Raw genomic sequence first — 27,201 nt, 5'->3', positions numbered from 1 at the left:
CATTCCAAAGTCAGTCAATATCACAAGCAAGCACCACTCAATGGTGACATGCAGGCCACAATCCTCACCAACGCATTTATTACTGACCCAATTTCATTGTAGATGAGAATCAAAAAAGTCTATTGCACCAAACTTCTTGATTGGCAACACCACAGCTTCACCTTGAAACAAAACAAGTCAATGGAATAGAGTTAAGATGATCAATTGTTCAACTGTCTTCATCTTTATTACCATATTAGATCACCATGAGTTACAGTGCACCGATGATGGTGCACAGAATATCGAACGGTACAGCACAGCAACAGGTCTTTAGGTCTTTGGACATGCTGTCTCTGTGCTGACCATATTGCAAATCTAAACCAATCCCAATTGCCTGAACGAAGTCCACATCCCTCTATACCCTGCTTGTTCTTGTGCCTGTCTAAATACTTCTTCAACATCCCTGCTTTACTACATGCAGGTAAATCCCTCACCCAAGAACCTTCTACATACTTTCCTCCCACTGATGTACGGAACTCTTGCCTGTAATTTGCTGGATTATCCCAATTGCCTTTCTTAACAATGATTTTGCCTATGATTTGATCTTCTGGGATCTTGCCTATGGCTAACAAGAAAGCAAACCCCTTTTAATTAACACTTAAGTCTTCTTTCAGACCAACACCCCCAGGATTTCTGTGGTCACACTAAGCCATCTCTGGTTGGTGGGCTACATTATCCACACATGTAACAGTAGATATCCAAAGCTGGTAATCTGTACCAGAGTCAGTCAAGGTGATTCTCAGAATTAAAGATAAAATACTTGATTGTTCTCAAGTACTCCTTGGAAAAAGAAATGTAATATTCTCTTCAACTCATAGGATCCCAAAGACAAAGCTCCCAAAACTGGCAAAGATGCATCAGGCACTTGACTTCTTTCTATCGAACACAAGTGAAGGCCAAGACACCAAAAACACTTAACATTCGGTTTTGCATCAAACCTTAGACAGAATTTTGTTCTTGCAGCTTGATCTCATTTCTCTTCCTCCATCTTCTTATTCTAGTTTCTGCCACTTTCCTATCCAATCTTGATGAAGAGTCTCAGCCTGAAAAGTGAACTATTTATTCCCCTCCATAGATGCTGCTTGACTTGCTGAGTTCCTGCAGCACTTTGTGGTGCTCAATAATAACAGCATTTTTAAAAATTCTTTTGTTTATGATTTGCTGAAATTTAGGTGAGCATAAATATGTTGAATTTACTGAGGGTGGAGGAGCTATCACTTCACACTAGTGGCCCTTCCCCACAGTAAACAGAGTCTACCACATGAGAATTTGCCTGAAGTACATATTCCTACATGTTTAAATTATCTTATTGTGTTCTGGTAGTAAAAAACAGCAGGAAAGTTGTACATAATGATTTGTGAAGGTGGCCAAATGATATTGAGATGATATAATTTCTTACATCCCCACCCACACCAGTAATGTCAACAGGGTGTACTGTACATTACTTTTTTAAAAAAAGATAAACATATGATTAACAATCGTGCTTTAGCATTGATGAGATTAGGTAATGCACTGAAGCAGATAAATTATGCAAATATCTTTCAAGGCACATTATGTCTTTTTACTTGCACCATGGTAACATGGAATAATGAATCTGGCTTTTCATTTTTACTGTTGTTAATTATATGCTGCTGGAAGAGAGTTTGATGGCTGTGAAGTAGGCTGGTTGAGTACAAACTGCCGATGTAGGGTCATATAATCAATTTAACAGTATTTAAGTTCACTGCAAAAGGTCCTGCTTTCTCTTTGGACTGTCAGCTTCTTCTGGAAAGCTTCATCCTCAGTCACAGTAAATTCTACATTTGCCCAACCAAAAATAAATATAAGCAGTATGATTAATGGCAATGGATGCCCAGTTCCTGCCTGAAGCTGACTGCATTATTAACTAATTAGATCACTTCAAATGGTCATGTGCTGTGTAGGAGGTTTGCATATCGAGTAAACAGTGTCATGTATTTCAAAAATGACAGTAAATGGTATAACTTACTTTACTAATATTTTAACTGCCACTGTTCTGCCTTGATGTCCATCAAAAATATATTAATTTCTATTATAATTTGCATTACCTAAGGACATCCTGATGTCTTGCAGTCAAAAAAAAATACTTTTGAACTGATTCTGCTGTTCTGATATAGGAAACAAAGCAGACAACTGCACCTAGGCAGGCCCCTAAAACACGAGTTTAAAGACTAGATTATCGATTTTACTGGACATTGATTGTGAGGTAAATGCTGGCCACATTAATCCTTAAATCTCCAGGGGATTCCCTCGGACCCTATGGGAGGCAAGCGCAAAAATTACCAGGGCTCCAGCAGAGATAGCAACGAGAAAGGTGCCAGAGGATTGGAGGGTAGCCATTGTTGTTCACCTGTTTAAAAAAGGCTCTTAGCATAAATCAGGGAATTATAGGCTGGTGAGTCTGACATCATTTGGGGTATAGTGGACAATGGAGAAAGCTATCATGGCTAGCAGAGGGATGTACATCAACTGGGAAAATGGGCTGAAAAATGGCAGATGGCATTTAATAGAGACAAGTACGACGTTTTGCACTGCGGTAGGACCAACCAGGTAGGTCTTCCACAGTGAGTAGTAAGGCACTGAAAAGTGTGGTAAAACAAAGGGATCTGGGAATGCAAGTCCATTACTCATTGAAAGCAGTGTCACAGGTAGGTGGGATCGTAAAGAAGGCTTTTGGCACATTGGCCTTCATAAATTAATGTACTGAGTACAGGAGATGGGGTATTATGTTGAAGTTGTTTGAGACGTAGGTGAGGCCTAATTTGGAATATTGTGTGCAGTTTTGGTTACCTACCTACAGGAAAGATGTGAACAAGGTTGAAAGAGTACAGAGAAAATTTACAAGGATGTTGCCGGGTCTGGAAGACCAGAGTTATGAGGCAAGATTGAATAAATTAGGGCTGTATTCTTTAGAACATAGAAGATTGAGAGGAGATTAGAGGTACACAAAATTATGAGGGGTGTAGATAGGGTAAATGTAAGCAGGCCTTTTCCATTGAGGTTTAGTGGGACTACAACCAGAGACCATAGCTTAAGGGTGAAAAGTGAGAAGTTTAAGGGTAACATGAGGGGAAACTTCTTCACAGAGAGTCATGAGAGTGTGGAAGGAGCTGCCAACACAAGTAGTGTATGCGAGCTTGATTACAATGTTTAAGAGAAGTTTGGATAGGTGCAAGGATAGTTGAGATATGGAGACCTATAGTCCTGGTGCAGGTCGATGGGAATAGGCAGTTTAGATGGTTTTGGCATGGACTAGATGGGCCAAAGGGCCTGTTTCTGTGCTGTGCTTCTCAATGACTCTAAATGAAGATGGCATTTCTGACAATACAGCAGTTCCTTGATATAGCCTTCCAGAAAAAAGGCTTTGCCTGTTTGAAAGATTATACATAGAGAACACTAAGAAATTGGTTAACATAATGCTCCCTGTAATTTATTGAGACCAGATACAATTAACACAATCCCAAGATGTATCCTACAGACTAATAAAGGGATTTATTCAAGTTCGAGGCTATCAGTGAGCTTCAGTAATAAGCTCTACTGGGACAGGAACCTGCGACCATTCCATTAAGGGGCCCTCAGACTTCCTGAGCAACCAGGTCATTTTATTCTTTGAGAAGGTTTAGTCTCCGTATTCCAAGCCCATATTTATATCTGCCACTTAAATACTCTATGCTGCAATAATTCTCCTGACTTCCGGACATGAGAGATCTTGGCTTGCTCTCCCTGACATCTTACTTTATAACCCAGTGAAACCTAGTATGTTTTGCTGGGCTACACTGAAAAAAAAAAGATTTTTCCAAATGACTGGATTGGTCAGGATAGATGTCAGATATGATTGACAAATGCAGCACTTAGTGCCTTTTGCCAGTAACTATGCCCAGTACTTGTGCTGCATTAGTATGAGGAAAATGTAGAGCATATGTATCCATGACTGCCCCCATGTGGCACCCTGTTTGGCCTTTCATCTTTAATCACAGTAATGTGTAGATTGGACTGCTCTCCTAAATAGCAACTGTGGTCTTAATGTCACTTATGTGCGTATCATGTTCAAGCTTTTATCTTCCCAGCAGAATACATTTGTTTTATTCATATATAATGCAGCATATAAAACTGCTTCACGTTTAACATCTGTTTCTTTCTCATTCCAGTAGTTTTTTTTGAACTTAAGGAACAAATAATGTACGTACTAAGGACATAATCATTTACAAATTTGCTGGGGGATAAAGAAAGGCTTTTACCTGCCAACTCATATGAAATGGCTGAGCTTTGTTAACACACTATATGTCCTAAATGTATAAAATTATGACACCACGGTGTATAAAGGGGCAGAGAAGTGTGCTGACTATGAAGAGGCACAGAAGTGTGCAGACCTTTAGAAGACACAAGAGTCTATGGACCAAAAAGGCACACAGGAATGCATCAGCCATGGTGGAGTTTTGGAGAATATTGACCATGGAGGAGTACAGGAGTGTATAATCCAATGCAGGCACACCTCAATGATGCATATTTAGCCTGCTGCTGTGCTGTATCTACACTCATGACTGTGTGGCTAGGCACAGCTACTGATAACACAAATGTTGACGGCAGAATCTCAGATGATGTTTAGGAGTCATATAGGAGTAAGATAGATCGATTGACAGAGTGGTCTCGCAACAACAGTCTTGCATTCAATGTCACTAAGACCAAGAAATTGATTGTGGCTTTCAAGAAGGAAAAGTTGGAAGAACACACCAAGTCCTCATCAAGGGGTCAGCAGTGGAAAGGAAGAGCAGATGCAAGTTCCTGGGTGTCAATAGCTCTGAAGATCCACCTTGGGTTGAACATATTGATACAGTAGCAAAGCATGTACAGCAGTGTTTATATTTCATTAGGAGTTTGAGGAAATTTGATAAGCCATCCTCATTTTGATGAAGGGGCGCAGGAGTATATAGGCCAAGGAGGAGGGCAGGAGTGTATGAACCATGGAAGGGGACATGTGTGTATATAGACCAACGAGAAGAGCAGAGGTACATTCAATGAGAGAGACAAAATACTGCATGGACACAGTGCAGGGGTGCATGGACCATGGAGGGGTACAGGTGGAAATGGATCAAGGAGGGAAGGAAACTTGAACTGACCATGGAGGGGTGGAGAAATGTATAGACAAAGGTAGAGCACATGGAAGGGAACAGAGGTGAAAAGAGCATGGAGAGGTGCAAGAGTGCATGAATCAAATAGGGAAAGAGAGTTTATAGACTGTAGAGGGGCAGAGAATGGCTGAATTGAGGAGAAGAAAGGTTTGCAAAGGCCATGGAGGGGAGGAGGAATGCATAGACTGATGAGTGACACGGGCGTATGGACTAAGGAGGGGGACAGAAATAAATGGACTATGAGGGGGCGGGGAGTATCACAAGAGTAAACAAATAATGCAGGATATAGGTTTGTTGTGATCAAGGAGAGGCACTGGAGTATTTAGACCAAGGAGGAATGCACTAAGGAGGGGCATGTGAGTTAATAGACTTTGGAGGGGTACAGGAGGAGAGTTTGAAGAAATCAGGCCAGTTCTCTGCTGAGATTAGAAGAAAGAGGTGAGATTTCATTGAATGTTCTTCTAGGCCTACATAGGCTAGTTACAAGGAAGATGTTTCTCTGGCTTCAGTGACCAATGTGAATGCCATTCCTATATCTTTAATGATTTAATCCAATCATTAACTTTGTTCAATGACACAATTAATGTGGGAGATGGCAGGATATATTTGCTTAGCAACTCAAGAGACTGTAAATGCTGAAATCTAGACCAACAAATAATCTGCTGGAGAAACTGAGCAAGTTATTGGGGGAGGCAATGGAAGAATTGTCAATGTTTCAGGTCAACACCCTGCATCTGGGATACATTTGCTTGTTTGATTCATCTACATATCATCAATTCAGCCTTGCTGTATGGCTAGCTATCTGTATGGGGCCAATTCTAGTCTGAGGATTGTGATAAATCAACAGTAAAAACTGCTGAGGCTGCAAGTCTGAACTAAAAACAGAAAACACTAGAAACACTCAGGTAACATCTATAGAAAGATTTGCTTCAGGGAAATTTAACTTTCTTCCTGCTGATGCAGACTGAGTCCTAATGAAGGATCTCAATCCAGAACATCAACTGTTTATTCATCTCCATAGATGCTACCTGACTTGCTGATTTCCTCCAACCATTTTGTGTGTGTTGCTGAGTGTTTCCAGCACGTTCTGTTCAATTACTGTAAATCAGTCTGATTTGGGGATATTGCACTGAAAACACTGCAACTGAGTGTTATTCCTTCATGATGTGATTGTTAAGTGTTGATGTATTTTTAATCGCATAGCTGATTCTTTATGGGCACTGGAAATGAGCCAGTACAAATGAGCCTGAAGTTATTAAGTTTCTGTGGAAAGCTGCCTTATGGAGCTTTCATTTTGGATCGGGAGAGGAATTTGAACCCAAAATGATCTTGAAATTTTGTTGGTTCAGATAGTTTCTACCTCTGCAAGTATTTATTCTTATAAAAATAAAATTAACTTGTTTGTGAACTATGCAATTGTAATTATTATTTCTTCCAATTACACTAAACTTAAGGATACACAGTATTATTTTACAGTGACTCAGTAAATAAATTATTATTTGATATGACAAAGTACTGAAGCATTCCTACTTGTGTCTGTGTGCCTGATCAGTTTCACACAGGGGTTTATGGCCTGTTTTATGCTGAAGGATGGTTATTGGCAGCTGGCAGAGTCCTGGAATGTTTCAGTTACAAGGAGAGTCTGGATTATCTGTTTTTGTTTTCCTTAGAGTGGAGGAGGCTGTGGGAACACCTGATAGAGGTGTATAAAATTATGAGAACATAGATAGGGTTGATAGTGAGAAACTTCCCCCCATAAGGGAGATAATCAAAAGAAGAGGGCATAGGTGTAAAGTCAAGTCAAGTGAAGTTTATTGTCATTTAACCATGTACATGTATATAACTTACGTAATCTATATAGAAATGAGAACGTTTCTTTGAACCAGGGTGTAAAGCACATAACAAGCAATAAATTATGAAGGTAAGGATAAAATCTACAGGTGAATCACACATAAATAACAAATTAAAGTGCATTAGTATTTAAATATTGTAAGGCACAGAACAGATTAACTGACACTTAGAATATGATACGGCCGGGAATTCAAAAGCCTAATGACCTGGGGGAAGAAATTTTTTCATCCTGACTGTTCTTGTTTTTGTGCATCGTAGTCTCTTGCCTGATGGTAGAAAGTCAAAGAGGATGCTGGATGGTTGGATGGGATCCTTAAAGATGCTAAGAGCCCCGTGTACTCCGTGCTCCAGATAAATGTCCGTAATAGACAGTAGGGAGACCCCTATGATCCTCTCAGCTGTTTTCACAGCCCTTTGTAGAAACTTCAGATCCAATGCTAGACTGCTCCCATACAAGATGGAGATGCAACTTGTCAGGATGCTCTCCTAGGAACTTGGTGCACGAGTAAGAATGATGAGAAAGAGATTTGAGGGGGATTAGAAAAAAGTGTTACCACCCAGTGGATGGTTGCAATCTGCTAATGTACTGCCTGGGAAATGGTAAAGACAGGTACTTTCACAACACTTAAAATTCATCTGCCATTAAAGGCTGTGGACCAAATACTGGTAAATTGGATAAGTACAAATGGTTATTTAATGGTCAGCATGGGTCATGGTAGGCTCATCTCTAGACTGTGTGATTCTTTCAACAACAAAACAACCAAAGTTATCATATGCTGCAATATATTAATAAGTGTGAGTGAGTTCAATACTTTAAATAAATAAAGACAAAACATTTTTTTTCTAAGTAAAACAGAAAAGTGCTGGAAAACTCAACAGGTCAGGCAGTGTATGGAAAAGAAACAGTTAACATTTTAGGTCAAAAACACACTGACCCTGGGAAAGAAAGGAAGGTTAGATTTAAATTGTGAAGATAGTAGGGAAAGAATGTGAAGGAGAAAGGAAACAACTGTATGGAGCCAGGGTTGCTCTCTTGATAAATTGTTGATAATGCCATTTTGTTGATAGATTAATGAGTGCTATTGGAAAACAAAGAGACATTTAAAGGTTATGAAATAGAGTTTGTCACCATATTAATTCCGGCTCCATCCTCTCAGATATATTCTGAACACAAAAGATTCTGCAGATGCTAGAAATTCTGAGTAACACACACAAAATTCTGTAGGAACTCAGCAGGTCAGGCAGCATCTATGGAGGGGAAAAAGAGTCAACATTTCAGGGCAAGTCCCTTCATCAGAACAGTTATATCTACTTGTTTGTCCTCTCCCTTTCCCATATGTTCTCCAACTTAAGACTAACTTGTTTTCTCTTTTCACAATTCTCTGAAGCATCTTCTATCTAAAACATTAATATAGTTTCTCCCTCTACAGATGCTGCCTGACCTGCTGATTGTTTCCAGAATTTTCTGTTTTTATTTTTGATTTTCTGCATCTGAAGTCATATTGATAGAGGAATTTTGGTTCCAGAATGTCTATTCTTTTAACAAATCATTTAATGTCTTGGTAACCAAAAGATACTTCATTTAATAAAGTAATTTTTAAAAATTACAGCATAATTTCAGTCCAAATTCTCACAAATCGTGCAGTTCTGCAGAGTTGGAGGTCAGGTAAGACTGTCATGAGAATATGGTCTCATTGACAGACCTGTGCCTGCACAACAACTTTGGTGTCTTCTCAAAATACATGGTTTAAGCTAGTTTATGGTTTAGTTAATGAGAAATTTTCATTAAAGATTTGAAATGTTTGGAATTACATATTTACATTTACATGAAAAATTGCCATTTCCATAGAAATTGATTGTGGAATGAAAAAGAATGCAAAGTAAAAGTATGATAACATATCAATCGTGGCATCACCAATGCAGGCGAGAATTATTTTCCAAACAGGAAAAGGGACTTGGGAATCCTTGTGCAGGATTCCTTAAAGGTTTAATTGGTGTTAGGGAAGGCAAATGCAATGTTAGTATTCATTTCAAGGGAATTAGAATATAAATGCAAGGATGTAATGCTCAGGTTTTAAAAGGCATTGCTAAAGCCACAGTTGGAGTATTATGAGCAGTTTTGGGCCCCTTATCTACAAAATGATGGCATTGGAGATGGTCCAGAGGAGGTTCCCAAGAATGATTTTGAGAATGAAAGAAATTTTGAGTTAATATATGAGGAGCATTTGATGGCTCAGGGCCCGTACTCACTGGAGTTTAAAAGAATGAGGGAGGACTCATTGAAACCTATCGAATATTGAAAGGCATAGATAGAGTGGACCATGGAGAAGCTTTTATATCCTGTAGTGGGGGGGGGGGCTACAACCAGAGGATACAGCCCCAGAATAGAGAAAATCTATTTAGAACAGAAATGAGAAGGAGTTTCAATAGCTAGAGGGTAGTGAATCTGTGGAATTCATTGCCACTGATGTCTGTGGAGGCCAAGTTATTGGGTATGGTTAAAGCAGAGATAGTAGATTCTTGATGAGTAAGGGCATTAAAGCTTCTATGTCTTATGGTTTCATCGTCCAACTGCAAAGCAGAATCCAAAGCAAGTGACTGAAATTGGCGCAGATTGTTATTGTATATGTCGTCAAATCACCCAGAGCATTTGAGTCAATTTAGAATGACAAATATCAGAAAGAAAGGCAGATGTTTTCAGCAAGCATGTGTAATTCCAAATTAGTGAATCAAGGAGAGTTCTAAGATGTGATTTATTTTCCGAGGGATGTTTACACGGTAAGAAATTGCACAGAAGGGGTCATTTACCTCTATAGCTAGTGTAAAGAATGGAACTGAGTGAATAGGACATTTCAAAGTTTGAAAGTGCATTTTTGTTATCAATGTATAAATTACACCATCTTGAGATTTGTTTGCTTACAGGCAGTCACAAAACAGACATTTACACCAACAACACGCTGGAGGAACTCAGCAGGTTGGGCAGTATCCATGGAAACGAACAGTCAACGTTTCCATAGATCGTGCCCAACCTGCTAAGTTCCTCCAGCATGTTGCGAGTGTAGCTTTGACCCCAGCATCTGCAGAGTATTTTGTGTAGATATTTACACTGTTAGTGACAACACTAGAAAGCAGGGTTGCTTCAAGATCAGGATGTGATTAAACTTGTGCATTGTAAGAGTATCATTGTGGTAGCAGATTGTGCAATGATGAGCAAGGACATATAACCAATTAAGTTCAGCTATATCCTACTGACAAAGAGAGCAGTGAACTTAAAACATTCAGAAGTATTGAAGACTAAACTAGATGAAATGTTTTGAATATTAGCTAACACAACTATTGATGTTATCGTTATGCTGATCAATCAAAATTAATCAGCAAAATTTGGCACAGATAATTGATACTAAACTGGAATGAGGTGTTCAGTACGGATGCTTCAAAATCAGGGTATGCAACATTTAATATTTCTTTAAAGCCAGTTGCCGAACTTGACCTGTATAATATACTGTATGTTGAAAACCACAGAGGAAGGAGTATTGATAAACTGTAACAAAAATGGAGTGCTAGTGAATTTAGTCCAGTTACGATGCAACACTTATCAAAATAAAGCTTAACATGTATTTGAACATGTGGCGATTACCAGGTGACTTTGAAACAGGCAGCTTCCTGAGCAGTATACATGATCTATTTCACATGATTTTTGAGCAGATTTGACAGGAATCAATTTTCACCAAATTACTCCAGTGATGTACATATGGTCAATTGAATGCAGATAGGAAGTCAGGAGTATTTGAGGGTTACTACACATAATGGTGTGTATTCATATAAAAATGTACTAGTGTAAATCCTCTCCAAATATCTGTTAAGCTACCATGGATAAGAAATAGGTTAATGTCTGAATAATCACAATAACGTACTAATAACCACAAATAACAGGGAAGCAAGCCATTACTTCAGGGTTTCCTCAGGCGGAGTTCCACTCGAGACGTCACTCGGGGTTCCACAATAGATCGCGATTAAAAAAGCATTGTTTTTTGAACTTCACACAACATGCGATGCTAGCGCTTTCATTGGTGCGCAGTGACCGAGCAGAACTGTTAGCAATCTTGCTAAAGATATCTCAGTTCAGTATGGCAGTCCTCAGCAGGACTGTGTTTAGTTGGCTGAGTCAATTTTCACTTTTTGACGCGGGATAGGGGAGGCCGTTGATAATTGGTGAGCACTTTATTGCACGGAGGGGAGGATGGTAGGCTGACAAGGAGCATAGTGCATTTTCTGAACATTGAATGGACTCGCCCATTTTTATATTTTATTAACCCTTGTGTTTTACAGACATGTTTGATGACCCAATGTGGCGATTTTTGAATTACCATCTCCTGAGTCATTTCCCTGCTCTAGTGCAACAACAGACACAAAAACATCCATCTTTACAGTGAAAGCTACTTATCAATGGGTTTTACATGAACTGGTGATCCAAGCTGTCTAATTCTATTGTGCCTAGTCTGTGGCAAACAACTTACAAATGCAGCAATAGTTCCAGCAAAATTGAAGAGACACTTAACTTATTTTAAACGGGTATTTGGTTTCTCAAAACAAACAGATTAAAGCTTTTGTTAATAAAGTCACAGTCAGTAAAAGGACCCAGGATGCAAGTTTTTTAGTAGCAGAACTTATTACCCAGAAAAGAAAAAAATCACGCAGCTGGTGAGAACCTAATAATACCAGCATGTAAATTTATAGCGGGTAACAAGCTCAGAGAAGATGCAGTACAAGAAATTGAAAAGGTTTCATGCTTGATGATGATGGCTGGTTCTTTGCTTGTGAAGATTGGGGGGGGGGCGAAGAAGAGTCCTCAGGAGCAACAGCATGATGGTGACTGCGGGCCAATTCTGGATCTGCAGACTCTGGAGCAATGGGAACAGCTGGTATGCAGGCATTTGGGTGGTAGGATCCTTTCTGTGCCTCCTCTTCTCTTAGGCAGTCGATCTTCTGGATTCCTGAAAATTCTTGGCTGTGCAGTGGATCAGCGTTCTCCAGCTGTCTCTGTCACAACCAGTTGCTACCACTTGTTGACTTTGATGTTTGCCAGAGAGCTCCTACATAAGTTGGTCTTTGTATCTCTTGCACGGGGCACCACGATCTCTCTTGCCCTGAGAGTGTGCTCCATAGACTACTGCTTTTGGTAACCTGGAGTTGTCCATGCGAGACTGGTGGCCTAGCCAGCAGAGCAGCCTGAGCAGCAAATTGACTGCAATGTTTGGAAGTTGAGCCTTCTCCAGGACCTTGTTGTTGGAGACACGATCCTGCCAGCTGATACACATGATGGAGTGGAGGCTGAACTGATGGATGTGCTCAAGCAACTGGATTTGCTTGCGATACAAGGCACAGACTTCAGAGCCATATAGCAGTGTTGTGATGACGGCAACCCTGTACACCTGATTTTTTGTGGTTCTTCTATACATGTTTCTGGAGGCGTCCAAAGGCACAGTGATCTCTGGCGAATCAATTGTCAACGTCCCTTACTACTATAGCATCGTTGGAGATGATGCTGCCCAGGTAGGTGAACTGCTCAACTGTGGAGAGAGGGTGGTCATCAATGGTGGTCTGAGGTGGATTGTAAATGCCACAAGGGGGCTTCTGATGGAGGATCATTGTTTTCTCCAGACTGACCGTTAACCTGAAAGTCCTTACAAACTTGACGAACTGAGTGACTGCAGTCTGTAGCACCTCCTCTGTGCGCGTGAGAAGAACACAGTCGTCCATATATAGTAGCCTGAGAATGGGCTCTTGCGTGGTTTTTGTTTGAGCAAGAAGATGGCCACTCTCAAACAGTATGATAAGTCGACTTACTGATGACATGTCACATAATACTGAAGAGGTTTCGTGTGATAAACTGAAAAACACCAGCTTCTCCATCCAGGTTGATGAGTCAACAGATTTTACCAATAATTATCATGTTGAAGCATTTGTAAGATTTGTAAATGATGGTGAAATTCAAGAAAATTTTTTCTGTTGCAAAGAGCTGCCCGAAACAAGCAAAGACGAAGACATATTTAATGTTTTGTCTTCATATCCGGAAACAAAGGGCCTGTCTTGGAGGAACTGTGTTGGCATCTGTATTGATAGTGCCCCATCGATGGTTGGCTGCATGAGAAGTTTTGTTTCTCTTGTTAAAAAAAGAAAATCCTGATGATGTCACAACACACTGCTTTCTTCACAGAGAGGTGCTTGTGCCAAAAAATTTTGGAGATGGAATGAAGAAAGTTCTGGATGATGCTACAAAAATGGCTAACTCTATTAAACAAAGACCAATTCTCTCAAGAGTGTTTAAAAAACTGTGTGAAAACCCAAATAAAGAGCACACCAGTCTCCTGCTACATCCAGAAATCTGGTGGCTTAGCATTGGAAGAGTTTTCAACAGGGTGTTTGAGCTGAAAGGCAATTTCCAGGAACACTTTCAAGAAAATAGGATGCCAGGTTTTGCTAAGTGCCTTGAGATGAAGAATGTCTGCAGAAACTGGCCTATTTGGCAGACATTTTTCATCATATGAACCTGTTGAACAAGTCTCTGCAAAGCCCTGGAAAAAGTTTTGACATCAAGTGACAAAATTCTTGGATTTAAAAGGAAACTGAATCTTTGGAAAAATCATATTACAAAAGGAAATCTTGAAATGTTTCCACTGCTGCTTGGGCTTGAGATTGAGGAAAGACCAGAAAGTCTAGAGTCTTATTGAAAACCACCTGGAAGAACTACAGAACAAAATTGAACAGTCTTTTTCCTCCCTTTCAACATAAGTGTAATACTGGGCTAGGATCCTTTCTCTGAATCTTCTTCTCAGCCTTTGAGAGAAGAGGAAGAACTTCATGAGATGCAGTCTGATCATGCACTCAAAATGAAATTTACTGACCTGACTCTGGACAAGTTCTGGTTTTCTCTGAAAGAAGAATATCCTGCCATTCATAGGAAAGCAATGAACGTTTTGCTGCAGTTTTCAATTTTTACATGTGAGCAAACTTTTTTTTGTTTAACAGGCATCAACACCAAGGATAGAGATCACCTCATTTCAATTGAAGGTGAAATCCAAGTGTGCTTATCTCAAGTTCGACCCAGAATTGAGTACTTGTGCAGCAAAAAACAAACATAGGTTTCACATGCTAGGACTATATTTGAGCCTGATCATGTCACTTAATATGAAAATGTTTTTTCAAAGTTTTGTATAAAAATGTGTCTTTGACTATATTTTTATTCATATAGCTTTGGCTTATGGTTTTTTGTAACTTTACTATTCGATGTCAATAAATTTTCACGTTGTAAATAGTATTAATTAAAATCAATTTACAACCTTTATTTTAAGTTAAGTCTACTGAACCTACCTATTGAAAAAATAAATCCCATTTTGGCTTAAGCCAATTATTTAACAGATATTTATTCTGTTTGCCTTATGAGTTATTAAAATTTATGAAAGGGATAGAAAGAGATTAATTTCAAGAATGGTTTACTAAGCTTAACTATCTGTTTTTTTTCCCAAGAAAGTTGGGCTAAAAATTCATTTTCTACTCAAAAGAGCATTGACTATCATTTTTGGATTATTATTATCTGCAACTTACTGATCACATTAATGTGCCATGAGCTGTAGATAGAATTTTTACGCAGTGGATTCCTGAGACCTGTAAATTATTTCAAGGGTTCCTCTAGGGCAAGAAGGTTGAGAAAGGTAGCATTACGTTGTAGAAGGAATGCTCAGATGGTTACAAAAATGTAATGTCATACAAGCAAGCAAGCATTTGTATAAAATGGTGCTTAATCTCTGACTGAAGGTAACTGCACATACTGTAGATTGTAAGCAATCAAACAAAAGGTGAAAGCAATTGTCAAGGCAAGGAACCTTGAAAATATTGCAGAACTGAAATCATTCCTCAGCTAGATTCTTGCCATTTGAAGATATCGCAAAAGAATGGAATTGGCAAAGAACAGCAAATACAATATATAAGGTGGGTTAGTGCAATGAGACTTCGTTCATTCACAGCAATGTAAAGTTAAGGCATGTGTGTTATGCTTCAAATTGTGGAAGGGGAGTCATAATAAGTGATAATAATGGATGATGATCAAGAAAAAACAATGGTGTCTGCATTCCATACATTGAGGAAGAATGACAGAAACAAGGCTCAAAGTGAGAAGGTCATTAGAAAATGCTCTTGAAGTTTAAAACAAATTACCAATTCCTCTTCAGCAGATTTTTATTGCAATACAAACCAGAAACTTTTGTTACCAATTTTTGATCTTAAGTTGACAGTATTGACAATAGCTGTATTTAGAACTTGGGCATTATCTTAGCAATTTGCACATATACTGTGCATTATTAGTTCTATGATCTCAATATGATGATAAAATTGAATATGGAGATTTGAAACAAAATGCCATTGCTGATATATTGTCAAATTATCATATTAGAATTTAGATAAATAGGTAAAGATAATTTTCTATTTACATCAATAAAGATAGGAGAAAAGACACAAAGGCACTTGAACCTGTGAGAAGCTAGAGAGGAAATCCCTTGCAGAGATTTTTGTTTCACCACTTGTCACAGGTGAGGTCCTGGAGGACTGGAAACTGGTAAATGTGATGCCATTATGTAAAAAGGGTAGCAAAAACAAGCCAGGAAATTATAGGTTGGTGTATCTGACATCAGTTGTGGGTAAATTGTTAGAGAGGGTTCTGAGGGACAGAATCTACCAATATTTGGAGAGAGAGGGTTTAATTTGGAGCTTAGTCAGTTGTGCCTGACAACTATTGAAGTTATTCAAGGGAATAACCAAGTGGATAGTCTACATGGACTTCAGCAAGGCCTTTGATAAGGTCCTCAATTGCAAGTTAGTCTGAAAGGGAGAGATAGCAGATTGAATTCATGGTGGTGTGTCTCGTTCTATGCCATAGGGGTCAGTGCTGGAATCTTTGTTGTTTATAATTTATATAAACATTTTGGATGTGAAGGTTCAAGGCATTGTAAGTAAAGTTTGCTGATGACACAAACATCAGTTGTGTTCTAGGTAGTATAGAAGGTTATGAAAAATTACAGGAGAACCTTGATCAGCTAGGTATGTGGACTGAGGAAATGGCTTTCAATCCAGATAAATATGGGATGTTACATTTTGGGAGATCATATCAGGGAACGACTTGTATAGTGAAGGATAGAGACCTGGGAAGTGATATGGAACAGGGAGAGACCTGGGAGTACAAGCACTGAAAATGGCACATCAGCTAGATAGAGTGATGAAGAATGTATTTAGTGGTGGCATCCGTCAGTCTCACAATACTATAGATCTGCACCCGGAAGTTTCCAGGGCGCAGGCCTGGGCAAGGTTGTATGGAAGACCGGCAGTTGCCCATGCAGCAAGTTTCCCCTCTCCACGCCACTGATGTTGTCCAAGGGAAGGGCAAGGGCCAATACAGCTTAGCACCAGTGTCGTCGCAGGGCTTGCCAGAACAAGGTTGAAGGCAATGTCGGACTGCCTTTGGGACTCCAGCTCTGGATTTGTCCTCAGGGTTTACTCCCGAAGCCTTTCCCATGAGGGGGTATGGCCGCAAGGCAGCGGAGGTTTGAAATCAGAGTTTTTCCTCTCTTAGATGGACTGCCTTCCCAGGCTGATGAGCTGGCTTTATCAATCAGGGCACTAAGACCATAAGATATAGAAGCAGATTTAGGCCATTCAGCCCATCGACTCTGCTCCGCCATTCCATCATGGTTGATCTATTATCCCTTTCAACCCGATTCTCCTGCCTTCTCACCTTAACCTTTAACACCTTTCCTCATCAAGTACCTTTCAACATCCACTTTAAATACATCTAATGACTCTTTCTCTAAAACCTTCTGTGGTAATGAATTCCACAGATTCACCACCTTCCAGCGAAAGAAATTTCTCCTCATCTCCATCCTAAAGGGATGTCCTTGTATCCTGAGGCTGTGTCCTCTGGTCCGAGACTCCCCCACTTTAGGAAAAATTCTAGGAGTTTGGAATTCATATTGCAGTTAAGTAAGACAGTACAGAGGCCATACTTGGAGTAATGGTCACTCGTGTAGGAAATATGTTATTCAACTAGAAGTAGTGCAGAAAAGATTTACCAGGATCTTGCCTGGTCTTCGGGACCTGAGTTACGAAGTAGACCACACTTTCATTCCCTGGAACATTGGAGGTTGAAGGAGTGACTTGATAGAGGCACATATGATCATGAGATGTAGGATACAGGGTGAGAGCATATAGTCTGTTTTCTCAGGGGGAACTGCTAAAACAAGAGGGGATAGATTTAAGATCAGAGCTGAGAGATATAAAAGTGACATAGGGCAGCTTCTTCACGTGGAGGGTAGTATGAATTTGGAATGAACTGCCAGAAGCAGTGGTTGAGGCAGGTACATTACCAACATTTAAAGCTACTTAGATAGGGCCTATTTCCATGTTGTATGACTCCATGATAACAGAGTTTTGTTAAATGGGGACAAAGATCAGTAATTTTTAAAGGACATCACTTTGAATTTGTGAATGTGAGGTGAAGCTGGAAGTTTTATTTATTGATCCGGACTAGATAAAGATCTCCAAAGACTATACATTCATTATTTAGTTTTATAATTCTAGCATTCATCTGTAATCGCTCAGAATGGATATTGGTGAAACATGTTGTATTCAGTATTGTAACAGATTGGATATCAATTCCAGAATAGTACAGTTTTTCCATGCAATGACTTACAATAAGAACTGGTTTTGAATAACAGTCTTGGTTGTGTTCATTTCCATGTGAAGACTTAAAGGAATTACTACACGCTGATATCACATTTCATCCAACGTCAATAGGGTTGTTAGAGAGATCAGTGAGATTTGTTCAAGAAGCATTTAAGAGGATTGTTCAAATTTAATGAAAGAATTTGATTAGACTATAGAAGAACAAATACATTCCACAGCAGCTTATGCTTCCGAGTTACTGATGTACTGAAGACCTGGAACATAATTGGGTGTAGTTCAGTCCATCAAGCCTGTTCCCCCATCAAATAAGGCCTGGCTGCTCTGATTGGAATCTCATCTCCACATTCCTGTCTGCTAGTAGTCAACAAGAGAAGCAATTGAGATAGAAATAAGATCACTGCTTTGGTTACGGAAAGAAAAATTACAAGCAATATGACAGAGTTCATAAGTCAACTCAACCTAGCAAATCTGATGTTCAGAAATGCACTTCAAAGGATCAAATATGAAACACGTAATGCACAAAGGTATCTTGTGGAAAATCGGAAATATACACTAATACGGATCGATTCCAGCCAGACATATACATGAAGGTTTCTATGAGTACAAATGTATGCCAAGGCTGATCCAGTGGAGAACATGGAAGAGATTAGAAAAAATTATACTGAATTGAGTGAAGAGATGACTCAAGTACAGTACATAGAACACGGAACATAGAGCAGTACAGAACAGGAACAGACCATTCAGCCCTCAATATCATGGCAATCCAATTAAATTAGTAATCAAATGGGCAACCTAACTTATCTTTGCCTACGCAATGTCCATATCATTCAATTTTCCTCACATTCATGTACCTATCTAAACATCTCTTAGAAGTCTCAAGTGTATCTGCCTGTACCACCACTCCAGACAGTGTATCTCAGGTGCCTACCGTTGGTCTTGCGAGACCATGGATCTGCACCTGGAAAGTCTACACTCTCCAGGGCGCAGGCCTGGGCAAGGTTGTATGGAAGACCAACAGTTGCCCATGCTGCAAGTCTCCCCTCTCCACGACACCAATGTTGTCCAAGGGAAGGGCATTAGGACCCATACAGCTTGACACCAGCGTCGTCGCAGAGCAATGTGTGATTAAGTGCCTTGCTAAATGACACAACACGTTCCCTCGGCTGGGGCTCGAACTCATGACCTTCAGGTAGCTAGTTCAACACCTTACCCACTTGGCCATGTGCCCACAGGTACCCACTCTGTCTGTAAAAATATTTGCCACTCACATCTCCCTTGAAACTACCCTCTCTCATCTTAAATAAGTAGATCAAAACTTGATGAGCAAAGGGATGAAAGTTTACTGCTAGTAGACAGGAATGTGGAGATGAGATTCCAGTCAGAGCAGCCAGGCCTTAGTTGATGGGGGGGGCAGGCTTGATGGACTCAGTGGGCTAATGCTGCTTCTGGGTGGTATGTTCCTCTGTTCATTACTCAACAAAGTGGATGATTCAAGTTCCATCAAGAGACTTAGAAAGCTTGCAAACAGGTTAAACATGCAAACAATCTGTATACATGAATGATTCTTCTAAAACATTGGGAAAGTAGCTTAATTGATGCAAAGGCATGGTGTATATATAATGTAAAGTATGTGCAGATGCTTAATGTTGTAAGTTGAATAAACCTTATGCAGCTTTCCATGTTTCTCCATGTATTCAGCATTGACTGGGTTCAAAGTATAGAATTAGAGCATGCAGTTACATTGTGAGCAGGCTTTTTCCACTGAGCATGAGTGAGACTAGAACTATAAGTCATGGTTTAAAGGTGAAAGGTGAAATGTTTAAGGGGAACTTAAGAAAAAACTTCTTCACTCAAGAGGGTGGTGTGACTGTGCAATGAACTGCCAGTTGAAGTAGTGGATGTGGGTTTGATTTCAACGTTTCAGAGAAATTAGGATAGATACATGAATGAGGGGGGGTATTTACAGCTATGGTCCAGATGCAGGTCGATGAGACGATGCAAAACAACAGTTTTGCACAGACTAAGTGGGCCGAAGGACCTGGTTTGGTGCTGTAGTGCTCTATGACTCTGCTTGTATTAGAAGGCCCTCAAACTATCCACTAACAGACAATAGCATTTATCTGCCTTCAATGCTCAAGCTTTCTATCAGCCTACTTTATCTCTCTTCTGCTTTACTCCAATCACATCAATTTATCTACTGACATCTCACAACTATATTTTTTATCTGTGTAACTGTTTTTTTCTGGATTGCAGAATGACAATAATCACAGGGCCCAGTCCACCCATAGGAGAGGCACACCTTTCTTTTTCCTGCCCAGGTCTCTTCTAGATCATCAAATATTGAACTAGCATGAATCTAGACATCTGTGTGTGTGCATCCACAGTTTAACATTTCTATGTAATAGTTGATTAAGTGTCAAGCTGTTTCTGGCCAGAGTCACTTTGAAGCCAGGTCAGTTATTAATTGGAAATATTAAGCTGCATCAAGCATCGTTCCTTTAGTGTGACTTTGTTTCTGCCCTTTAACCATTTTCAAATTCATGTTGCGACTTAAGAAGCTTCTACTGTGACATAGAATTACATAAACCAACTGCAATTCTTCATCAGGGCATTCTCAGAGCACTCTTAAATATCTCAGGCATGTCTTGTTTTTTTAAAATTTCTGCTGCCTTTCTTTAATTAATCCTCATCTCTCTAGCTGAAGTATTGTGCTTTCTCGAGGGATGTTCAGAGGCAGGCTAACTGTCCTGTAGTTAATTAGTTTTCCCCTTTATCTTTTCAGCAAAGGTTACATTGCAATGTTTTAGTTGTCTGGGGTGTGCGCGTATGTGCGCGCACACACGCACGCGCGCACACACACACACACACACACACACACACACACGCAAGCATGCACACAGTGAGCGTTGATGTATACACATATAATGAGTGATAAGAGCTTTTTAAAGGAGCATGTCAAAGAAGGTTAGAAAGACAAGATTTAAAATGTAATTTCGGAGAAATACAGAGGTGTGGGGTTGGAGATTATAAAGGTAAGAGGTTGTTTCATTGATAAAATTCTCCAGCCTTGGCAAATCTTGGTAAATGTAATTTTCTAATGCTGTTGTTGCTTTTCTGTAAAGTGGTGACAGGAACTGTACAGATCACTCTAATTATTCAGGTAGAACCTCTGCATGAGTCCATCTTGTTTGGATTTTGTTCATCTTCCTGCTATTTGTTTCTCTCTAGGGAAAGCGAGGTAGAAGAGGCCCTACTGGAAAGCCAGGACCCCCTGGACCACCTGTAAGTTCATTTATTCTTTGTTAAGGTGTGTTGTTTAATGTTAACTTTGTTCTGTTTGTCCCTGGGGCTCAAGTTTGAAGCTCGCACAATTTAAAAGAATAGATACATATGATAGTATTTAACCAAAGGAGTCTCACCATCCCAGGAAATGACATAACAACAAAAACAATCACAAGAAAGAGGAACACGAGGAAATCTGCAGATGCTGGAATTTCAAGCAACACACATAAAAGTTGCTGGTAAACGCAGCAGGCCAGGTAAGCATCTCTAGGAAGAGGTACAGTCGACGTTTCGGGCTGAGGCCCTTCGTCAAGACTAACTGAAAGAAGAGCTAGTAAGAGATTTGAAAGTGGGAGGGGGTGGGGGAGATCCAAAATGATAGGAGAAGACAGGAGGGGGAGGGATGGAGCCAAGAGCTGGACAGTTGATTAGCAAAAGGGATATGAGAGGATCATGGGACAGGAGGCCTAGGGAGAAAGGAAAAGAGGAGGGGAGAAAAAAGCCCAGAGGATGGACAAGGGGTATAGTGAGAGGGACAAAAAGGAGAGAGAGAAAAAGAATGTGTGTATATAAATAAATAACGGATGGGGTACGAGGGGGAGGTGGGGCATTAATGGAAGTTTGAGAAGTCAATGTTCATGCCATCAGGTTGGAGGCTACTGTCCGCCAGAGAAAGCAAGATCTCCCAGTGGCCACACATTTTAATTCCACGTCCCATTCCCATTCTGATATGTCTATCCATGGCCTCCTCTGCTGTAAAGATGAAGCCACCCTCAAGTTGGAGGAACAACACCTTATATTCCGTCTGGCTAGCCTCCAACCTGATGGCATGAACATTGACTTTTCAAACTTCCACTAATACCCCAGCTCCCCCTCGTACCCCATCCATTATTTATTTATATACACACATCCTTTTTTTCCCTCTGTCCCTCTCACTATACCCCTTGCCCATCCTCTGGGCTTCCCCCCCCTCCCCCTTTTCTTTCTCCCTGGGCCTCCTGTCCCATGATCCTCTCATACCCTTTTTGCTAATCACCTGTCCAGCTCTTGGCTCCATCCCTCCCCCTCCTGTCTTCTCCTATCATTTTGGATCTCCCCCTCCCCCTCCCACTTTCAAATCTCTTACTAACTCTTCCTTCAGTTAGTCCTGACGAAGGGTCTCGGCCCGAAACGTCGACTGTACCTCTTCCTAGAGATGCTGTCTGGCCTGCTGCGTTCACCAGCAACTTTGATGTGTGTTACAAGAAAGAGGAAGGCTAGTTGGGATGAGATAGTCAAATCATGAGGCATTTTTAGCAGCTAAACTAGGGGTGGTGTTGGCTGATATCTTGGGTACAGTAATGTGACATCTTAGTGATGGTATAAAGTATTGGATCAGATGTGAACCTAAAGTTGTAAAGAGAGTGGTTTGGGTTCATATTCCTGTCAGGAAAAAAGAAAAAAAATAATGACTTCAGTGACTGGGAATGCGTTTTGTGATGGGAATTGAAAATGGAGTTGAAAGTCCAAATATTTAGTTGAAGGAAATAGCTATCCATCCATTACTAGATGTCAACCATTAAATCTAACATATGCAAACAGTTCAGGAATCACAGGAAATGTTGCTCATGCAGAGGTAGTTCATAAATAGAACATGAGTGCTGGAGGTACTCAGCAGATCAGGCAACATCTATGGAGGGAAGTAGACCGCCAATGATTTGGGTCATCCGGACTGTAAGAGCAGAGGAGAGATAGCCAATATTTTATATGAGTGGGAGGGTTGGAGCAGGACTTGGCAATCAATAGTGGATACAGATGGAGGCAGAAGGAGGGTAAGTTAGAGATTGTGGCAGAGTTGGCTGGGAGGTGGTAAGTGGAATCTGCTAAAAAGTAAAGTGAGAAGTGTAACCAAATAAGTGAAGGATGGTGAGCAGGTGGAAACAGTGGGGGAGGGAAATGGGTGGCAGGTATGGGTAATAGGTGGGGATGGGATGGGAAAGAAACTGAGTGATCAAAGGCTGAGATATGGTATATCAGAAGAAGAAAGAAAGGGATAGAATGGAATCAGGTTACTAGAAATGACCAGAATTCAGCGTTCACATCATTGGGTTGTAGGCTAGCCGGGGAGGTGGGGTATGAGGTGCTGTTCTGCTAGTTGTACTTGGCCTCACCCTGGCAGTGAAGAAGTCTGTGGATAGAAACGTTGGTGTGGAATTGGGGAAGGGAATTGAAAATATGTTGCCCTGCTACCGGCACCAACATAGTATGCCCACATCGTAATAACCCTGACTATAACCCGTCAATAATCTTTCATCAAAACTGTGAAATGTAAGAAAAAGAAGTATTTTAAGTTGCAGTGTTGAAAAGAATAAAGGCTAATGTCTGTGATAAGATGAAGAAGAGAGACTGTAACACAGATGGAATTGCAGCTGAGAGCTGAGAGCGATGGCTTGATATTTAAAGCTGACCTGTCTGAAAGAAATTGATCAGTTTAGAGATAAATGTGTAGAAACAGTTATGAGAAGCAAAACACAGCAGCTGCTGAAAGCTGAATTAAAGAGAATACTGGAAATTCAGGAATGAGTAGAGAAAGAAAAAATTTCTCTGTCGTATAAGTTCATTAAATTCTAAAGTTTTCATCTAATTATAAATAATTTATTTTTAAGTAGCTCTGCAAAATGTAACCTGACATTTTTTGCACACTGTTCCGCTTCTCTATTTAGAAGTGAATGCATACTCTTAATTACAACCAGCTGTGAATGTAAATGGTATTTGAGTAGATGATATCACAGGCAATATTTCAATATTAATATTTAAGCTATTCATATATTATGTTTATCCTCATCTCCTTTAAATAGGATGGTTAATCTATTAAGAAAGTAACTTATCATCTTGTTCCTGTGCTATTTTCCTTTCTTTCTCTGGTTAATAGGTTGTGGTGTGCAGTGGTCAGTGAAGAAAGTTATTGAGGGTTTCAAATGGGCCAGTTGACCAAGGAATGGCAAATAAAATTTATATTAAATAAATGTTAGGTGTTGTATTTTGGTAAGACAAACTAGGGTAGGACTCTCACCGGAAATGGTAGGGCTCTAGAGTATATCGTAGAACAGAAAGACCTAGGGGTGTAGATACATGGTTCCTTAAGAGTGATTACACAGGTAGATGGGGTGGTAAATAAGGTGTTTGGCATGCTTACCTTCATTGATGAGGATATTGTGTACAAGAGTAAGGACATCATGTAACATGCTTAGCATCATCTGGAGTACTGCATGCAGTTCTGGTCATCTTGCTGTAGGAAGGATGGCACGAAACTGGAAGGGCTACAAAAAAGATTCACAAAAATGTTACTGGGACCGGGGGGCTTGAGTTATATGTTGAGGCTGGATAGGCTGGGTTTTTCTTGCTGGAGTGTCGGAGGCTGAGGGGTGATTCTATAGAGCTTTTTAAATCATCATGAGCACAGATAAGGTGAATAACTAGTCACAGCCTTATTGAGCAAGCTTCCAGAGAAGTGGTATACACAATCTTCAAAGGATAATTGAACAGTTACATGAACAGGAAAAGTTTCAAGGGATATGGGGCTAAATGCAGGCAAATGGGACTAACTCAGCTCGGCAGCTTGGTCAACTTGGATTAAATGGGCTGAGGAGCCTGTTTCTATGACTTCTCCGACACCAAATAAAGTGAAAACTGGAAATTAATTGTTGGATAGGCAATTGAATCATTTCTGCAAGGACGAACAGGGAGAGCTCTAAAGGAAATACCCTGTGAATAGATACAATTCAGCTACAACCCAAGGGTTGTCCTGCCTTTTAAAAAGATTTTTTTTTAAAGTGACATGTACCTGGAATATGCTGACAGAGGAAGTGGTGAATGCAGTTGCAATGGCAATATTTAAGGGGCTTTTCATCAGGCACATGAACAAGCAAGTAATGGAGCAATATCGACCACACACAGGCAGAAGGAAGTTTAAATTGGGAGTCTGGTCAGCACATACATGGTGAGCTGAAGAACTTGTTTTTCCTGCTCGATGTATTATGTTTTACAGTATGTTCAAAAATAATAGCATGGAATCTGGCAATATGAGAGAACAGCACCCCCTCAGCTCTGCATTGAAGGGCCAGGCTAGTTGTGTGTTCTTATCTTTGTGGGGGGAGAGAAAGCATTTGAATTCCCAAGTTTCATTTCACAGCTAGGTTACTTTCCACTGAGTCAATAATAAGCAATAATACCTATTTATTTTCAAAAACTTGACAATATTACTAATATGTCCACCTATAGTTCCTATGTGAGGTGTCAAAATAAAAATTGATGTATGTTTTCATCATACTATGTCTGGTTTGTTCATTCTGTAGGGTCCTGTTGGACCTCCTGGAAATCAAGGATTGTCTGGAAAACTGGGACCTCAGGTAAGTAATCCAAGTTAAACCTCTCTTAGCTTTCGTCTCTGTCAGGTCACAAACTGTTTCTGTTTGTAGTTTAATATACTAAAGTTGTTTTGTGATAACATCTGCCACAAGAAAGCAGTATTCATCGTCAAAGACCCCACCACCCAGGCCATGCTCACTTCTGACAATGACTATCAGGCAGAAGTTACAGAAGCCTGAAATCCCACACCACCAGGTTTAGGAACAGTTATTACCCTACAACCATCAGGCTCCTGAACCAGCATGGATCACTTCACTCACCTCAACTCTGAACTGATTCTACAACTGACAAACTCACTTTCAAGGACTCTTTACAACTCATATTCTCAATATATTTTTTGCTCAGTTTGCCTTTTGCATGCTGATTGTTTGTCAGTCTTTCTTTATGTATAGGTTTTCATAAAATTCCAATGTCTTTTTTTGTTCTGTAAATGCCTGCAAGAAAATGTAGTATATGGCAACATATACGTACTTTGATATTAAATTTACTTTTGAACTTTGAAACTGTTAGGAAGATGTTCATGTTATTGATTGGCAAGAGTCAATTAACTCTGCCCATCTTTTTCCTTCCCTAGGGTTTGCCTGGGGAAACAGGTCTCAATGGGAAGTCAGGAATGCCAGGGCCTCAGGTTGGTATTTTCTTGATATACTGTTCCCGTTTTTTGACAAACTGTATGATATAATACATATTTCAGAAATATCTGAGGCACTCGTAACTGTTTCTGCACCTCTCAGTAAGGCAAACACACTGATTTAGATGTAAATGAGGGTAACCGGTAATTCAGTCATCCTTAAATATGTAAGTGTAACTATCTGAGGTCTACCAAGGCTGAGTAATCATTCAGTGACAGTGAAGGTACTGCTGACGGAATGACAGGGAACTGTAAGCCATCTGGTTGTAATGCCTTTGGACTGTAGCCAGGCCAAGCCCCCAACTGCCCTGCCTCTTGTCTTGCCACTAGAACCCAGCAAAATGATGAGATAAATTTTGTTTACATCTAGCAGGTTTTAATAAGCACCTGTAAGCTTTTCAAATCCATAATTAAACACTCAGGCCTGTAATTAATCCTTTGGAAATTCTTAGATGACTCGCAACTTTGACATATTTTGCTGCTAGCAGTGGTCTACTCTCGTGAAATGAGGTTAAGAGGATACTGGGAGGTCTGGAAGGATAGTTTTTTTGCAGCAATACATAGAGGTACCAACTAGAGGAGGGGCAGTGTTGGATCTCCTGTTAGGGAATGAGATAGGTCAGGTGACGGAGGTTTGTGCTGGGGAGCATTTCGGGTCCAGTGATCACAATGCCATTAGTTTCACTATAATTATGGAGAAGGATAGGTCTGGACTCAGGGTTGAGATTTTTGATTGGAGAAAGGCTAACTTTGAGGAGATGCGAAATGATTTAGAAGGAGTGGATTGGGACAATTTGTTTTATGGGAAGGATGTAATAGAGAAATGGAGGTCATTTAAAGGTGAAATTTTGAGGGTACAGAATCTTTATGATCCTGTTAGGTTGAAAGGGAAGGTTAAAAGTTTGAGAGAGCCATGGTTTTCAAGGGATATTGGAAACTTGGTTTGGAAAAAGAGAGATATCTACAATAAATATAGGCAGCATGGAGTAAATGAGGTGCTGGAGGAAGATAAAGAATGTAAAAAGAATCTTAAGAAAGAAATTAGAAAAGCTAAAAGAAGATACGAGGTTGCTTTGGCAAGTAAGGTGAAAATAAATCCAAAGGGATTCTACA

At 40.0% G+C, this 27,201-nt stretch overlaps 1 protein-coding gene across 2 annotated transcripts in view; it reads left to right on the top strand.

Moving 5' to 3' along the window:
* Positions 1-27,201, top strand: part of col19a1 (collagen type XIX alpha 1 chain) — a 374,732-nt gene that overhangs the window by 177,756 nt on the left and 169,775 nt on the right. For both annotated transcript variants that reach the window (XM_072250470.1, XM_072250475.1), the window contains exons 16-18: positions 20,997-21,050; positions 25,385-25,438; positions 26,032-26,085. In XM_072250470.1, the coding sequence (XP_072106571.1) occupies positions 20,997-21,050; positions 25,385-25,438; positions 26,032-26,085 (162 nt within the window). The remainder of the gene's footprint in view (positions 1-20,996; positions 21,051-25,384; positions 25,439-26,031; positions 26,086-27,201) is intronic.

This window comes from Mobula birostris, chromosome 2, assembly GCF_030028105.1.
Source record: "Mobula birostris isolate sMobBir1 chromosome 2, sMobBir1.hap1, whole genome shotgun sequence".
In the NCBI taxonomy this organism is placed as follows: domain Eukaryota; kingdom Metazoa; phylum Chordata; class Chondrichthyes; order Myliobatiformes; family Myliobatidae; genus Mobula; species Mobula birostris.
Note: the sequence above shows the minus strand (reverse complement) of the source record. Positions and strands in the feature narration are given on the sequence as shown.